At 40.5% G+C, this 17,494-nt stretch overlaps 1 protein-coding gene across 1 annotated transcript in view; it reads left to right on the forward strand.

The window, feature by feature from the left end:
• Positions 1 to 17,494, forward strand: part of FRAS1 (Fraser extracellular matrix complex subunit 1) — a 724,001-nt gene that overhangs the window by 655,288 nt on the left and 51,219 nt on the right. Inside the window, exons 56-59 of the mRNA XM_075352182.1 lie at positions 6,832 to 7,176; positions 12,625 to 12,785; positions 14,529 to 14,676; positions 16,934 to 17,139. Coding sequence (XP_075208297.1) covers positions 6,832 to 7,176; positions 12,625 to 12,785; positions 14,529 to 14,676; positions 16,934 to 17,139 — 860 coding nt within the window. The remainder of the gene's footprint in view (positions 1 to 6,831; positions 7,177 to 12,624; positions 12,786 to 14,528; positions 14,677 to 16,933; positions 17,140 to 17,494) is intronic.

Here is a 17,494-nt window from a genome sequence, read left to right on the forward strand (position 1 = left end):
CCTTGGCCACGTCCAGGGAGGCCAAGGTTTATTCATTTTCCGTCACAATGGTTTATATGCCAATCTTAATGAGGGACGTGCTGGAAAAAATGTGCCAAATTCATTAAGATGCGCATGCTACTAATAAATTCAGCACATCTCGTCAGTGGCGTGTGCCTCCCATAAAATATTGCTCAATATCTGATGGGAAAAAAGTTGCCACTTTTCACAAATTTGACGGGCAGGTGTAGCCAAGCCTCGACTCCTTTGTAGCACTGTACATTTTGAAGCAAAATCTTGAATATGCCAAAAATCACAACATTTTTGCACATATCCGCATTGCTCATAAAATTTTGCAACAACAGTGACTTGCGAAAGTATTTGGCCACCTTGAATTTTTCAACCTTTTCCCACATTTTAGGCTTCAAACATAAAGATACAAATTTAAATTTTATGGTGAAGAATCAACAACAAGTGGGACACAATTGTGAAGTTGAACAAAATGTATTGCTTATTTTAAACTTTTATAAAAAATAATAAACTGAAATTTGTAACGTGCAATATTATTTGGCCCCTTTAATTTAATACTTTGTAGCGACACCTGTTGTGCATGTCAGTTAGGCCCCTTTCACACGTCAGTGATTCTGGTACGTTTGTGCTTTTTTTTAAACGTACCAGAATCACTGATATACGCAGACCCATTATAATGAATGGGTCTGCTCACACGTCAGTGATTTTTTCACTGCACGTGTCTCCGTGTGGCGTACCCGCGTGTGCGTGATTGCCGCACGGAGACATGTCCATTTTTTTCTGGCATCACTGATGTCCCACGGACCACGCAGTTGTGTGGTCCGTGAAACACGTGCCAGAAAAAAACGTGCATTTAAAATAATAAACATTTTAACTCACCCGGCTTCAGCCGCGCTCTCTGCAGCCCGTGCAGCCTGCTGCTTCTAAGCCGGCTGATTACTGTCGCGCATATTAATGATGCACGACACAGCCGACCCGGAAGCAGCTGCTGCAGGGGTCAGCGCCGGCCGGATGCTGCACCGCGGAAGCGATCAGCACCATGGAGAGCGGGAGCGGGCGCAGGTGAGTTGATTTCTAAGTGCAATCACGGGCCACGGAGAACGGAGCCCGGATTGCACTTAGACAACCCACGTGTGCCGTGATTCACGGCACACGCAGGGACATGTGCGTGTTTTACACGCCAGTGAAAAACGTCACTGTTTTTCACTGACGTGTGAAACGGGCCTTATGCTGTTGCTGCTGTGAGGCTCCCTCTTGTGGCCAGGAATGGTTTTGACAGAGACCAGGTGTTCTTGAGCAATTGGTGTTTCCATTGCTAAAGGCCACGTCACACTAAGCAACATCGCTAGCAACATCGCTGCTGAGGAACGACTTTTGTGACGTAGCAGTGATGTTGCTAGTGATGTCGTTGTGTGTGACATCCAGCAACAACCTGGCCCCTGCTGTGAGGTCGCTGGTTGTTGCTGAATGTCCTGGACCATTTTTTAGTTGTTGCTCTCCCGCTGTGAAGCACACATCGCTGTGTGTGACAGCGAGAGAGCAACAACTGAATATGCAGTGAGCAGGGAGCCGGCTTCTGCGGACGCTGGTAACCACGGTAAACATCGGGTAACCAAGAAGCCCTTACCTTGGTTACCCGATATTTACCTTCGTTACCAGCGTCCGCCACTGTCAGTGCCGGCTCCCTGCTCTCTGCACACATAACCCGGTAATTAACCCGATGTGTACTGTGGCTAGGAGTGCAGGGAACAGGGAGCCGGCACTGGCAGCGTGAGAGCGGCGGACGCTGGTAACGAAGGTAAATATTGGTTAACCAAGGTAAGGGCTTCTTGGTTACCCGATGTTTACCGTGGTTACCAGCGTCCGCAGAAGCCGGCTCCCTGCTGCCTGCACACGTAGCAGAGTACACATCGGGTAATTATCTTGAATATGCCAAAAATACATCACACACATCGGGTAATTATCTTGAATAGTCGCTGCTGGCTGGGGGCTGGTCACTGGTTGCTGGTGAGATCTGCCTGTGTGACAGCTCACCAGCAACCCGTGTAGCGACGCTCCAGCGATCCCTGCCAGGTCAGGTTGTTGGTGGGATCGCTGGAGCGTCGCTTAGTGTGACGGTACCTTAACTCTCTGCCTATTTAAGCCTTGGCCTCCTGGCAGTCTGAGTCGGTTATCATTGTCTTGTAGCTCACTTGCCTTTTCATCTTGCTTCTGACCACATCTACCCCAGTTAAGTGCTTGGTTCTTTCTTAGTTGTTTTGTTCTTTTTGTTCTTATCTGGGTTTGTTATTTACTGTGGTTATTGTCAGTTTATTTGCATGCAGGAATCTTCCCTCTATGTTGCTTAGCTGGGAAGCTCCCTACAGCTATGTTTGGAGTTTTGCTCCTATAAGTCCATGTGTTTGTTTCTTCTTGAATTTGTAATTGTTCCTGTTTTTCTGTTCATTGGTTTGACAAGAGCGCGTGACATAGGACGGAGTACAGATTGTGTGATCTGAAGACCTTTTTGTACTAACAGGTATTTGGGTTTTTGTAGGGTTTTTCTCTGGCCACCATCAGCTCCTTTCCTATCCTTGCCTATTTAGTTAGTGGGGCCTCACCTTTGCTAATCCTATCCTCCATCTGTGTATTGTATTTTCCTATATCACCATAGTCTCTGAATGTGGGGGTCTTGCTATACCTTTGGGGGTCTACTTTGAGGCAGAGAGTTATTCATCCTTCCTTCCTTTAGGATAGCTAGTTTCTCCGGCTGGGTTCGCAGTGCATAGGATATTAGTTTACTCCTCAGCTACTTCTAGTGTTGGTGGTTAGTAAGAGAATGGCCAGATTAGTTGCCAATGCTCTTGTCACCTTTTTGCCAATGATACACTGTGATCTTCCATGGTTCCGGATCATAACAGCCACCTTTTGCTGCGATTACAGCTGCAAGTCGCTTGGGGTATGTCTCGAGCTGAGTGAGGTTAGATGGAGAGCATTTGTGAACAGCAGTTTTCAGCTCTTTCCACAGATTCTCGATTGCATTCAGGTCTGGACTTTGACTTGGCCATTCTAACACCTGGATATGTTTATTTGTGAACCATTCTATTGTAGATTTTGCTTTATGTTTTGGATCATTGTCTTGTTGAAAGACAAATCTCCGTCCCAGTCTCAGGTCTTTTGCTGACTCCAACAGGTTTTCTTCAAGAATGGTCCTGTATTTGGCTCCATCCATTTTCCCATCAATTTTAACCATCCACCCTGTCCCTGCTGAAGAAAAGTATGCCAAACCATGATGCTGCCACCAACATATTTGACAGTGGGGATGGTGTGTTCAGAGTGATGAGCTGTGTTGCTTTTACGCCAAATATATCGTTTGACATTGTGCCCCAAAAGTTCGATTTTGGTTTCATCTGATCAGATCACCTTCTTCCACATGTTTAGTGTGTCTCCCAGGTGGCTTGTGGCAAACTTTATACAACACTTTTTATGGATATCTTTGAGAAATGGCTTTCTCCTTGCCACTCTTCCATAAAGGCCAGATTTGTGCAGTGTACGACTGATTGTTGTCCTATGGACAGACTCTTCCACCTCAGCTGTAGATCTCTTCAGTTCATCCAGAGTGATCATGGGCCTCTTGGCTGCATCTCTGATCCATCTTTTCCTTGTTTGAGATTAAATTTTTGAGGAACATCCGGGCTTTGGTAGATTTGCAGTGGTATGATACTCCTTCCATTTCAATATGATCGCTTGCACAGTCCTCCTTGGGATGTTTAAAGTTTTCGAAATCTGGCTTTAAACTTCTCCACAACAGTATCACGGACCTGACTGTTCTGTTCCTTGGTCTTCATGATGCTCTCTGTGCTTTAAACAGAACACTGAGACTATCACAGAGCAGGTGCATTTATACGGAGACTTGATTACACACAGGTGGCTTATATTTATCATCATCAGTCATTTAGGACAACATTGGATCATTCAGAGATCCTCAATGAACTTCTGGAGTGAGTTTGCTGCACTGAAAGTGCCCCAATTTTTAGTTTATTTTTTTTTATAAAAGTTTAAAATAAGCAATACATTTCGTTCAACTTCACAATTGTGTCCCACTTGTTGTTGATTCTTCACCATAACATTTAAATTTTTTATCTTTATGTTTGAAGCCTGAAATGTGGGAAAAGGTTGAAAAATTCAAGGGGGCCGAATACTTTCGCAAGGCACAGTAACAAAGTGTTTTATTTCATTCTTCTGGTGTTGCGACACTTTCATGTATTTTTGTGATTCTGCTTGGGAACTGTATGTAAGCTCAGACTCTGTGTCAGTCAGGTCTGCAGGGTGTGAATAACCGGTGACTACAATCTGTTGTGGTCTACCAGCAAGATGCCCAGTGTATAGATCAATATATGGACCATTCCACATGTCATTGATGGTGATTTATGGGGTGAATGATATGTGTGTGGCAATGTGTACTTGGATTTGTAGTTACTAAGTTAGGATACGGAGTAAATATATGTTTTAGGGACATAAGATTGAAATATAGCAGCTATAGTTAATATCTTGCTTCAGTGTCAGCACATTATAAGAATATGCACACAGATATGCTGCTGGAAACTGATGATCCAGCACAACTGCAGTACATATTAGTCTATTACATCTTGAAATAGCTGTGTGATTTGAAATACCTTAAAAGAAAATGTATACTTGAGAAAAATAATTTGTTCCCCTCTCCTGTACTAGCAGGCTCTGAAACGATCAGAGTTTTGTGTCATGTCAATTATAGAAACCAATGATGCAGTCATATATTTTCCATAATGACCATTTACATTCATTATTATGCATGGAAATGACTTAGATTTCCTAAATGAGGTTCTCTAACATTTACAATTTAATTACTGCTACTTCACTTTGCTGCAAGAGTGTGCAAAATACTTAGGTCACCATCAGCACTTTCCAATGCTATAATGATACTTTTCATAGAGCCTTTTGTCCAAGTTACACAACGTGAAAGCAGGATCACTCTTGTCCGTACATCATTAGCGCTTAATTCATTGCCTAATGTTCTCATACTGACTGAACACTGGCAGTTGTCTACTCATGCCTCTAAAAATTAAGCAAAAAAGTAGTATGTCATGGGAAATTAATTTTTCAAGATTGGGCGCAACGGAAGAGCAAAGCTGACTTAAAGGGAACCTCTCATGTTGTATATGCACTTTTTTTGTGTAGACAGCACAGCATAGAGAAGAAGCAGAGCAAAATGATATATAGATTTATTAAAGAAGATTCTGTATAACTTGTACTTTATTCATTGAAATACCTGGGGTTTGTATAAGAGTCCAGTAGGATGTCCTACTAGTGACTGACAGGTATCTCTGCATGCTCAGTCATACAGGAAAGACTGTCAATCACTGATTAGGACCACCCACTGGATATATATGCATACAAACGCCAGGGATTTGAATCAATAAAATGCAAGTTTTACTGAAACCTTTCACAGTAATATTATATTAATCTGATCAGCTCCTCCTGTTCTATAGAATTTTGCCTGCAGTTCAGATATCATTGTCAGCATGGCAGGCTCCCTTTAAAGTTAAGAATTACTTAGAAATAAGGTTTTGCACATCATGGCGCTGCAAAAAATAAAAAAAAAATCTGATAAGTCCAATAAAATGCTGAAAAATAAGCGTGTGTAAACGTGGTCTGATAGGATTTCAGCTGTAATTAACCCAAAGAATTGCTTTTAAACATGACCCCCTTTCTGGAGTGGAAATAGACAGAAGAGGGCCCCTGTGCAAGAACAATATATAGAGCCCTGTATAGTCCAATAGTTCATCATAATGCACCTGCTTTGGAGGTAGAAATGGGCCCTTGACCTCTTAGACCCCTGTGCAGCTGCACAGGCTGCACCATTGGTATGTCCGCCCTACCCTCATTGTAGGTCTTCATAGTGGTCTATCGGTACATCAACTCACTTTCTCTACATAGAGATGGTATATGCAGTGCAAATGTTATGTAGACAGATTGATATTACAGAATTTGCCAAACAAAACACAAATGGTATCACATTCAGAATTCTTCTGTGGAACTCCCATTAAAGTTTGTAGACAATGGCGACTCCACAATTTCACATTCTGCTGAACTCACATCAATAAATGACTTTGTGATTGCTTTGGCTGTATTGCGTATTTGTCTGATTTTCTATTATCTGTATCGCAGCGACTGTCACATCTAATGGAAATACCTAAATAGAAGCAGCCTGAAGCCGCAAAGCATTAGAGATATCTGCACTGCTGTTAGCAGAGACCCTTTTAATTTAACAATGCGCTTTGGTCTTAGACAGTAATATCCGTTGCTTGAAACACTACTTTATATTTTCTACTTTACCTTTTGTTATGATTTCTTTCTGTGCAATTTCTTTCATGTCCTTCTAGCTTCTTATCTTCCCCTGCTTCTAAATTACATTGGATTCTTGTGTTTAGTTCTTTTCGTCACATTTGTTTCCCACCCGTACAGGCTGTATTGGGAAGCAGAGTTTGGCAATATTATCTAGTTGACTTTGCTCAAAATTTTTTTTTTTAGAGGCTTCAACCCAAAGTTTAAAAGTTGGTTATATATCAGTAAACCTGAAGTTATATATCACTTTTAGGTGTTCGTCTGGACAACTGATAGGAAAAAAAAAAAGCTAATTTTATAGAATCAACCTATATGGAAGCATTTTTTCAAAAGTAGCCTTCACAACAGACTATTAAAAGATCAATATTTTCAATTTTCTATGTGGGTAGATTTTGTAACCCTTTAATATTGGGTGCAGATATAATAATGTAATTGCTTGAAATCCTTTTTTTATAACAGGTGATCCAGGAAGCATTGTTTCTGCTATCTGCTATACAGTTCCCAAATCAGCTAAAGGCAGTAGTCTGTATGCATTGGAGTCAGGGTCTGACTTTAAATCCAGGGGAATGACCAATGAAAATCGTGTAATTTTTGGTCCTGGAATTACCATGTCCACATGTGACATCAAAGTCATAGATGACAGTGAATATGAAGATGAGGAAGACTTTGAGATAGCCCTTGCTGACACCTCAGAGAATGCCAGACTTGGAAGTATCGCAAATGCCAAGATTGTTATTGAAGGACCCAATGATGCTTCAACAGTCTTCTTGGGCAATGCCACCTTCACTTTCAGCGAAGATGCAGGTAATAATGAGCCATAATTCATAGTACTGTCTGAAAGAAAGAAATATATATATATATATATATATATATATATATATATATACACACACATATATACAGTAACATAACTATTGTAGTTTTAAGAAGTTTATAATGAGACATGCTTATATCTTCCTTATGTTTTCCATATCATTCTATACGTGTTATGGTTTCTAGATTAGAGGCAAAGTATACTACACCCATGTGACCTCTGTAAAAAGTCATTGTCGTAATGGTCACGCTAAAGCATAATTGGGTTAAGTGACAAGATAGTGATCTAAAAATGTGTACATCTTTTAGAAGAAAAAAAATAAGTTTTACATTGGCATAGTCAAAGTACTGACCTAATTAAAAATATGCAGCAACTGTTCTCATATGGAATGAGGTGCTTTTATGGGCTCACAAACACCCACGCATATCATGTACCATTTTAAGTAGATCCCGAGGTGCTGGCGGGACAGGTCTTCCAGACTTCCACTTATATAGCTTCGCTTCTCTGGGAACGTGGGTCTTAGACCTTTTCCATTTAAGAGACCCGAAGAGGTGGGTGGATGTGGAAAGGGGCCTATCTCCTTTAGATCCTATAGCCATAATTTGGGGGGGACGGGCCCTGGGTGGGGTACCTTGGTCTCTTCCCTTCATTACCAAACAGCTTTCGACCTTTGTTTCTAGAGGATTTTCGGAATTAAGTCTTACTTCTGGGCCACTTACTCCGTCTTCAATAACCTTGACTTCCCGGCGGGCTTTAGGATACACACATTACTCCACAAGGTTAAGAGGGACTACCCCATTGTCCATGACTTTGTCACTAATAATGGGATTAGACCACTGAGTTGCCTCTATCTTGATACAGCGGTCCCAGAGAGTTCCTGTTTTTTTTTTATAAAAAATTAAAAAGTTTTATCAGATCCTTGAACAAGAAAGCTGACACGCACATAGCAGCTAGGAATTTGATTCCTAGACGTTGGAGACAAGCTGAAGCCCCATCTAAAGTGGATCTGGTAGCAGAACTTAATGATATATGCAGGATGGAGACTGGTAGCTCAAGTGGGGGGAAATACAGAAAAGACTAATGAGGTGTGGACACCATGGATGGTCTTCTGAGAGTCCTCGTAGGTGGGCCTCTGGTTGCGTCAGTAGTAGAGAGATGTAGTGGGTGTGTGGGGAGGTAAGATGAGACGTCGGACCAAGTGAGCATGACCCATTTTTCCTTTCCCCTCCCTCTTCTTGGGATTCTACTCTTGCCCATACAATACCTTTTCTTTTCTGCTTCTTATTCCTTTCTCTTTAGATTTTCCGGATTTATAAACTTTCTCTCTGTCGGTTTCTTTCCTTTGGTTCTTTAAAACCGCGTTTTCAATAATTGAACTGAAATACGGTCAGGGTCGGTCAAGTTATTTACTTATTACAAAGTGTATTAGAAGTGTTATTTGTAAAAATAGTATATGACAAAGAATGTGTGTGATTTGACTATTCTTGGTTTCAATAAAAGCTTATTTTCCCCAAAAAATACGCAGCAACTGTTGACATATGGAATGAGGTGTATCGATAGGTTTAATATAAAATCAATGCTACTAAAGGGTACTTATCATTTGAAATTAATCTTGATATGTCATATCGACTGTGCGAGTGTCATCTGGGTTCGGAAACCCACCAATTGCTGAAAACATTGCTCTCTAAGTTGCGCAACCAGCAGGGCTCAGCTCCTGCATGAGCAACTGCACGAGTAGTATACAAACTCATAGTCATCCTCTTGAACCCATACACTACTATCTGTGAAAGAAAAGGAAGAAACTGCCTCACCGTGTACAATGTGAAGAAACAGCTCCGATCAAAACACCACTTCAATCTGGAAAAACTGCTGGCCATTGGTATAATTGTGCAAGATAAAAGGAAGCTCGGATTGGAAAGGTACGCATAAAAAATGTGTTTACTTTATTCCATGAATTGAAAGGATTAAAATTTATGATCAAAGGAGAAGAAACATTCTAACGCGTTTCTGGCATTGCCAGCCTTAAGGTCCAGTCACACTAAACAACTTACCAGCGATCCCAACAATGATAGGGATCGCTGGTAAGTTGCTAGGAGGTTGCTGGTGAGATGTCACACTGTGACGCTCCAGCGATCCCACCAGCAACCTGACCTGGCAGGGATCGCTGGAGCGTCGCTACACGAGTTGCTGGTGAGCTCACCAGCAACCAGGGACCAGCCCCAAGCGCCGCATGGAAGATGCTGCGCTTGGTAACTAAGGTAAATATCGTGTAACCAACCCGATATTTACCTTGGTTACCAGGCACGCAGCTACACGTGCAGAGAGCAGGGAGCAGCGCAGACTGAGCGCTGGCTCCCTGCTCTCCTAGTTACAGCACACATCGGGTTAATTACCCGATGTGTACTGCAGCTAAATGTGCACAGAGCAGGGAGCAGCGCACACCGCTTAGCGCTGGCTCCCTGCTCTCCTAGCTACAGCACACATCGGGTTAATTAACCCGATGTGTCCTGCAGCTACATGTGCACAGAGCAGGAGCCGGTACTGACAGTGAGAGCGGCGGAGGCTGGTAACAAAGGTAAATATCGGGTAACCAAGGACAGGGCTTCTTGGTTACCCGATGTTTACTGTGGTTACCAGCCTCCGCAGAAGCCGGCTCCTGCTGCCTGCACATTTAGTTGTTGCTGTCTCGCTGTCACACACAGCGATCTGTGCTTCACAGCGGGACAGCAACAACTAAAAAATGGCCCAGGACATTCAGCAACAACCAACGACCTCACAGCAGGGGCCAGGTTGTTGCTGGATGTCACACACAGCGACATCACTAGCAATATCGCTGCTACGTCACAAAAGTTGTTCATTAGCAGCGATGTTGCTAGCGATTTTGCTTAGTGTGACGGGGCCTTTAGTCATAGAATATAACAGAGGATCATGGGATACTCCTATTTAAAGGAAAACACTTCCAATCACGGGGATCATAATTAATGACACGTAAAAAATATATATGAGATACAAATATATACGCATATAACATACAAAAATTGGTTAGCTATTACAAACATTTCTTTATATAGACACTGATACATAGGCATAAACATATATATTAATAAATGATAAATGAACATAGTATCATTACTCAAGTTCATTCCTTTGGACGGTTTAGTATCCAGCTGAATAATCCAAATGGCCTCCCTGAACAGAAGCTTTTTTTCTCCAATTACCCCCTATCTGAGGAGGATTTACTCTCTCAATACTGAAAAAAGATACATTTTCCATGTTCCCATTACAGTATGTATTTCAAAAAAATGCTTTGTCATTTCCAAATAACGTTTTGTAAATGTAAATAAATTATTTTCTTTAATTTACATATCCTGACGTTAGAAATACTACATTGCACACAGTACACCACATAATTACTGTTACAATTAATAAATTAATGCCACACCTACTGTTTATATTGCGCGGTTTTTGGGCAAAGTGACACTGTACATTTAGCACCAGCCTATATTTAAAAGCCTTTGACTGACAACCATGGGGATTGTGGATAAGTTTAAGTCTCACTCTATCTGCCGTGAATGTATGGGTGCTCCGAAAAAAATTGTAGTATCCCAAGTAATGAGTATTCGTGGCACAAGGAATCCAATGGTCTTGCCACATTCAATTTTTATCAAGAGGCCCATATACTCTTGTTGCATCACTGTGAGACTCACTTTAGGCATACAAAGCCTCTCTGAGGAAGTTCCTCATAATGGCAGCCAGGGCATGCATTCCGGAGAGATGGAAGAACCCCCTATCACCCACTATCTTGCAGTGGATCACTAGGGTCAATGACCTCATGCACATGGATGATCTGACTTCATCCTTGCATGACTCATATATGAAATTCTAGGCCACTGAAGAGTACTGAGTCTTGTTGTGGAGCCACCTGGGGCCCAGTAATGGGACCCTCGCGATGAAGGTGCGTTGCGCTTCAAACAGCGGAGCGACACCACCTGCTTACCCCCTCCCTCCTCTTCCCTCCCACTACAATACTATCCCACTTGTTCTCATCCCTGTTTCTAGCTTCTGCCTGCTTTCCCCCTCTTCTAAACATCCTCTTGTTCTTTGACTTTTAAAATATGAAAAGTTCTTTAGAATTTTGTGCAACTAGTCTGTATACAACAGGTCGGAAAGCTGAAAGCTTTACAGGACATTGTTAAATGTATTATCTGATGTGTCATGCACTACTGTTGGTGCAGCTGGGCCCTCAGGCCCTGGTTTCTCTACCCTATGTAGGTCTGGTTACTGTTAAATAAATATTTTTTTTTTTTTTTTTTAAAAAAAGAGGCCCATATACATTTAGAGAATCAAACGACGTTTTGGCTTTTTTCATCTTCACTTACTGTATTTAGAGATACCTTTGAAAAAGGCTATATAAAAAGCTGAAAAGTCGGTTGACTCTCTGAATGTATATGAGCCATCAAATAAAAATGTAATGTAGCAAGACCATTGGATTCCTTTTTTCATTGGTAGGATACTTATTGTTTTGACAACCATGGGTTAACAGAGCGTGCCTATTGGTATAGACTGGGAGATCCTCTTTTTGCTATGAACCCTACAACCCTTTGTAAGAATCTGAGTAAGAGTTTGGTCCTGAAATAACACCGGGATATCGTTTGAAATAATGTTCTTAATGTTATTGTACTGGAGACTATATGCAGTACTAAAAATTACAGTATATTGTGTGATTTTTGGGGTTTCCAATTAGCATGGATATTGATATAATTGACATTATTCTTGCTCTCACATTTACTTGGGGGGGTATCACAACATATTTCTAGTGATTTTTATCAGTGTCTATATAAATAAATTCATGTAATAGCTATTTAACCATTTTTTTGTATGCTATATACATATATATATGTATCTCATAATATTTTTTTTGCATGTCATTAGTTATGAGCACCGTGATTGGAGGTTTTTTACTTTAAATAGAGTATCCCATGATCTTCTATTATATTCTTTGACTAAGGGCAGTATATATAAGGAGGAGAAGAATATTTCTTCTCCTCCTATCATGGGTTTTAATCCTTTTTAATTTTATGGAATACAGTAAAGACATTTTATGCGGACCTTTCCAATCGGAACTTCCATTTTTGCTGCACTACTACGGTGTCTGTGCTCGCTCATGATATTTACCATTTAAAATGTAACAGTTAATTTTTCATAAGATATTGTAAGACAGGTCTATCCCCCTTATTAGATAACCATGTAACCATGTATACAATCAAGGCAAAGCCATATTGGCTTTCTGACATATTCTTACCCGCCAACAAAAAAAAAAACTTAATAATGGTATAGTGTATCCATGTCTCTTTTACATTATTTTCTTTGTTATTACACCTCTATTCAGTCATGCGATTGATGAGACGTCTAACCTAATGTATTCTATTGTCCAATAGGATCTGTAGAGATACCAGTGATGCGTAGCGGACCAGACCTCTCTGTGCCAACATCTGTTTGGTGTGCCACTCGCCCCTCAGATCCATCATCTGCTACACCTGGGATTGACTATATACCAAGCTCCAAAAAAATAGAATTTAGACCTGGAAAAACAGTAGAGGTAAGATATTAGTGATTGTAATTTATCATTAGACATTATTCTGTGCATATTGTGATGGTATATTACTCCTGATATTAAAAGGTTAGAAAATAGACAAAAGACTTCTCACGAATAGTTAGTAAGACCCAGTGAATGATTCCGCCTCTCAAAAATGTCAAAATTACCAGTCAAGAGAAGGCACAAACTTCTGTCCTCACTTTGAAAAAATGGAGAAAGGCAGAAAAAGTGTCAAACGTTTTGTATTATGGACACCAGGACAAATTGCTTTTACTTTTGCTTCTGATTTGGTATCTCTCGTGAACTCCCTGTAGCCTTTGCTATAAGATATTTATAACAGTTCTCCAAACTGTTAGGGCAACAATGCCAATATCCAAGAGAGAATACAACTATATATTGTAGCCATCACTGAAGCTGGAATCACCTTCCTCTCGGTAGTTATGTAAGTGACATTGTCTAGCCTTTACAGACCGTTTACAGAGAATGTGATGTCCTATTCCACTCTATAGGTGGTTGACCAAGCGCTGTGGATAGTTGTTTGATAAGTCTGTTCATTTCTTTGTCATGAAATGGGAGAATTGTAAACTCATTTCCTTTTCCGCGCTCTACAGAAGGCAGTGCCGTCTTCTCATTATATATTCAGCTAATGTATAGTAGTGAACATTAAGTTTGTGTATCCTCTGCAAATCAATCGCCACCTAGTAAACCTTCATTTTATGAGAACATTTCCGAAGACCTCTAGAGGCTTTCTTCAATTTATAACTCTGTGCCAGCCTTAATTAAACTGTCCATAATCCTCCTTATTATTCCAATTAAAATGCTGTAAAAGTGGTCAGGAAAATACTGAGCTTATTAGTATAAAATTAGCAGATTTCTATTCTTGCGCTGTCATTTAGCTAGACTATGGCTACATTTATATTTATGCGTATAAGTTTATCATTTACAGAGTAGATGCAGAGCAGATAAATCCCATTTATTTCCCACTATTATACATATTGCAGGTTTACGATGTTATGAAAGCTTATTAATAACCAGAATAACATGGAGTGTTCTTTAAGTTGGTTAATATATAAAGTGCCTGTGTGTCACTTTATATCTATGTTCCAACTAACCTAATCTATTACTGATTACAGTTTCTACTTGATCTGAATACGCTATTAGTAATATTAGACCACCACCCCATTAAATTAATAATCTGCACTCGAATTATAAACTTTCCCTTAATGTGCTCATGAATTGTCCTCTTACATGAGTCTGTATGGTGTTTCTCTTACGGTTTGTCCACTTTTTATATCTGCTATATTGCATGATGTGTATAACCAAGAGTGACCCAGCCTATCCTCCTTTTCTGCTTCTTCTTCCACCTCCTCATGCAATATAACTCTCACAGTGATGCCGTGTGTCTTCTCTTTCTACTTTATCTAGTACAGTTCTTGCACTATGGGATATTGCAATACATGGCTTTCCATTTAGTATTTTCTTTTAATTTCAATGAAAGACTATATCCATAAATAATAATGAGACCTAGGTCCCAGACTGTGCTACTGTAACAGGATCTATATATCCTATTGTGTAAAAAATCTAATATTTTAATTTCAATTCTGAAATAAGTGTACTGATTTAATTACTAAGGCTCTTAAATTCCAGATATACTATGTTCTTGGTATATTTTTACCTTAGGTGAAGTTAACTTGTATGAACTAAAAAAGATGTATTACCTAATAGGTTTTTGTTTGCATCTTACAGCTCTGTACCCTGTCCATCCTTGATGATACGCAGCACCCAGTCATTGAGGGATTAGAGACGTTTGTGGTGTTCCTGAGCTCTCCACAAGGGGCTGAACTCACTAAACCTTTTCAGGCAACTGTTGCCATAAATGATACCTACCAGGATGGTGAGATAAGCTCTGCTGACAATACAAAGATGTACAAATGGGCCTTATAAAAAGAGGCACTCATTTTCTGTTAGGCCCCTTTCACATTGCGTTTTTGTCTATGTCCACAGGTCCCGTCGGGGCATCCATCCGGACCGCCCCTCCCCCACTCTGCAAAGCGTGCTCCGGATGCATGCGCCCGACAGGGCCATTCACTGTTATGGAGCGCACTGCGTTAGCGTGTGCTCTGTTTTGTGCCATTTTGTGCACATATACGTTTCTGCAGACGGACACCCGAACGTAGGTGGTCCAACGCAGTGTGCTCCATAACAATGAATGGCCCTGTCGGGCGCATGCGTCCGGAGCACGCTTTGCAGAGTGGGGGAGGGGCGGTCCAGACGGATGCCCCGACGGGACCTGTGGACGTAGACAAAAACGCAATGTGAAAGGGGCCTTACAGATGTGTCTAACCTTGACCTTTTGTGAATTACATTAATTTATACAACTTGCGATGATGTGAATTCTTTGCAATCGTTAGACATCAATACGTTAAGGGTATACTTTTTTTTAAGCAAGGGAGCCTATGAGTGATGTATGTCATGTTGTATCCTTCAGAGGCATCCATCATAGCCATCCAGTAAAACACAACCCCATGTATGTTAAACATGTTAGTCTATAGGTGACAGATATCTGACAGATATTCAGCAGATGTCATATGTTTGTTTACCATGTGCTATACATCTTGGGATATCTTTTGTTTAGAGACAAGTTAAAGGGGTTATTTGGGACTGTTTTATTTTTCTGTCAAAAACTGACAGGTAGGTAGTTGCTAACTACTTGCCTGTTCTGTCCGACATCAGCACAGAGTGGTCACGAACTGCTCCTGTCAGCAATTCTACTGCTTCATTTGACCTCATGTCAACAGAGCAGTTCTTTCTCTTCTAGCTGCTCTGTCGATGAGCAATCTCTGCCAATGTTATACTGATTGATAACTGGCTCCTCACAGTTGAGCAGTGCGGAGTCGGCTGTGAATCAGCATAACATTGACATTAATACCCTATCAACTGAGCCAAGCGGAAGAGAAGCAGGTACCTTGTCAATGCAGTGTTGGCGGAAGCCGCAAAAAATCGCCAGCAGGATAAGTCTGTGACAGTTCTGAGCTGGAAGAGATTAGCGCTGGACAGAACAGACCGGTCCAAAAACTATGAAAACATTCCTTGAAAGAAGACACATAAGGTCAATGTCATGGCCTGCAAATAGTCCAGATCTCAATCCAATTGAAAAATCTTTGTTGGAAGTACAAGAAAATGGTCCATGACAAGGCTCCAAACTGCAAAGCTGATCTGGCAACAGCTATCAGAGAAAGTTGTAGGCAGATTGATGAAGAGTACGGTTTGTCACTCATTAAATCCATGCCTCAGAGACTGCAAACTGTTATAAAATCCAGAGGTGGTGCAACAAAATACTAGTGATATATTGGAGTGTTCTTTTGTTTGTTTGTTTGTTTTTCATGATTCCATAATTTTTTCCTCATAATTGAGTGATTCCATAATTTTTTCCTCCTGTTTGGTTTTGAAAAGTAACCGTTACTGGCTAGCACATTATGTTTTCAGGATATTTTTTTTAGTGTTTCTTAAAGCCAGAAAGTTGACATTTGAAATGACTTTAGTTTTGTGCCATGTCTGTGATCTGCTTTTTTTAAACAAAAGTAAACAACTGAATGAATATCCTCAGAGCCAGGTGATTCCATAATTTTTGCCAGGGGTTGTACAAAATAGACTGGAGATGTGCAATCTAGCAATTTTGGGACTACATACCTATAATATACATTTGGATTAACACTTTTTTGGCTTTGAAAATGCTGCATATTTTGTTGGTTGTATACCATAGAATAGAAGGTAATATGACTATCTGTAAATTTGTGCAGAAATTATACGTACAACATACACATAACACCATAAATAGTGCTATTCTGCAGTATAAAGTGCCATGCCGTATATAAATGAGCGTGCACTGACACATTTTAGTCACATTTGAGGAATTGAAGAGCTATTTGATGGGTGTTTCTCTTATCCTCTACGTGCACAGATCTTCCTTTTTCCTTAAATCTTAAGCTCTAACTTCCTTGCTCACACAGTTAAATAAAATAGGGAAGGAAAACACAATCTGTTCAGTGCAGACAAATACAACTCCGATAAATCTGCGAAACCTTTCATTTCGTATAATCTGTTCTTTTGAAATATTGTACTGTTTAATATTTCCTTTGGTTTCTCTTTAGTTCCCAGCATGCAGTTTGGTAAAGACATATTCACAGTAAAGGAGAAGGATGGATTGCTGCATGTTCCTGTCATACGTATGGGAGATTTAAGTTATGAGTCTTCAGTACGTTGTTACACACAGTCTCAATCTGCTCAAGTGATGGATGACTTTGAAGAAAGAAGAAATTCCGATGATTCCCGGGTTATATTTTTGAAGGGGGAAAAAGTAGGTTTCTTTACTGATTATGTTCACGGAAAAGATGTTAAGAGGAGATAACTTTTGGCCATCTGGTCCAATGTAGAGCTAATGTATAAAGACTTGTAGGAATAAGACCAGTCCTATTAGAGCACCAGTTTGTATTTTTCCAGGGCAGTATTAATGGATTTTGATGAAAAATATTTTGTACCAAAATTCATGTGAAAGATAGAAAACAAAAAAACTATGTTGTCGCTGATACACTGTTTATTTCTGAGGTGGTTTCAGAAACTGATTCTGGAAATGATTGAATAAGGCGGGCTTTGCACGTTGCGACATCGCAAGCCGATGCTGCGATGTTGCATGCGATAGTCCCCGCCCCCGT

Source organism: Anomaloglossus baeobatrachus, chromosome 1, assembly GCF_048569485.1.
Source record: "Anomaloglossus baeobatrachus isolate aAnoBae1 chromosome 1, aAnoBae1.hap1, whole genome shotgun sequence".
Classification (NCBI taxonomy): domain Eukaryota; kingdom Metazoa; phylum Chordata; class Amphibia; order Anura; family Aromobatidae; genus Anomaloglossus; species Anomaloglossus baeobatrachus.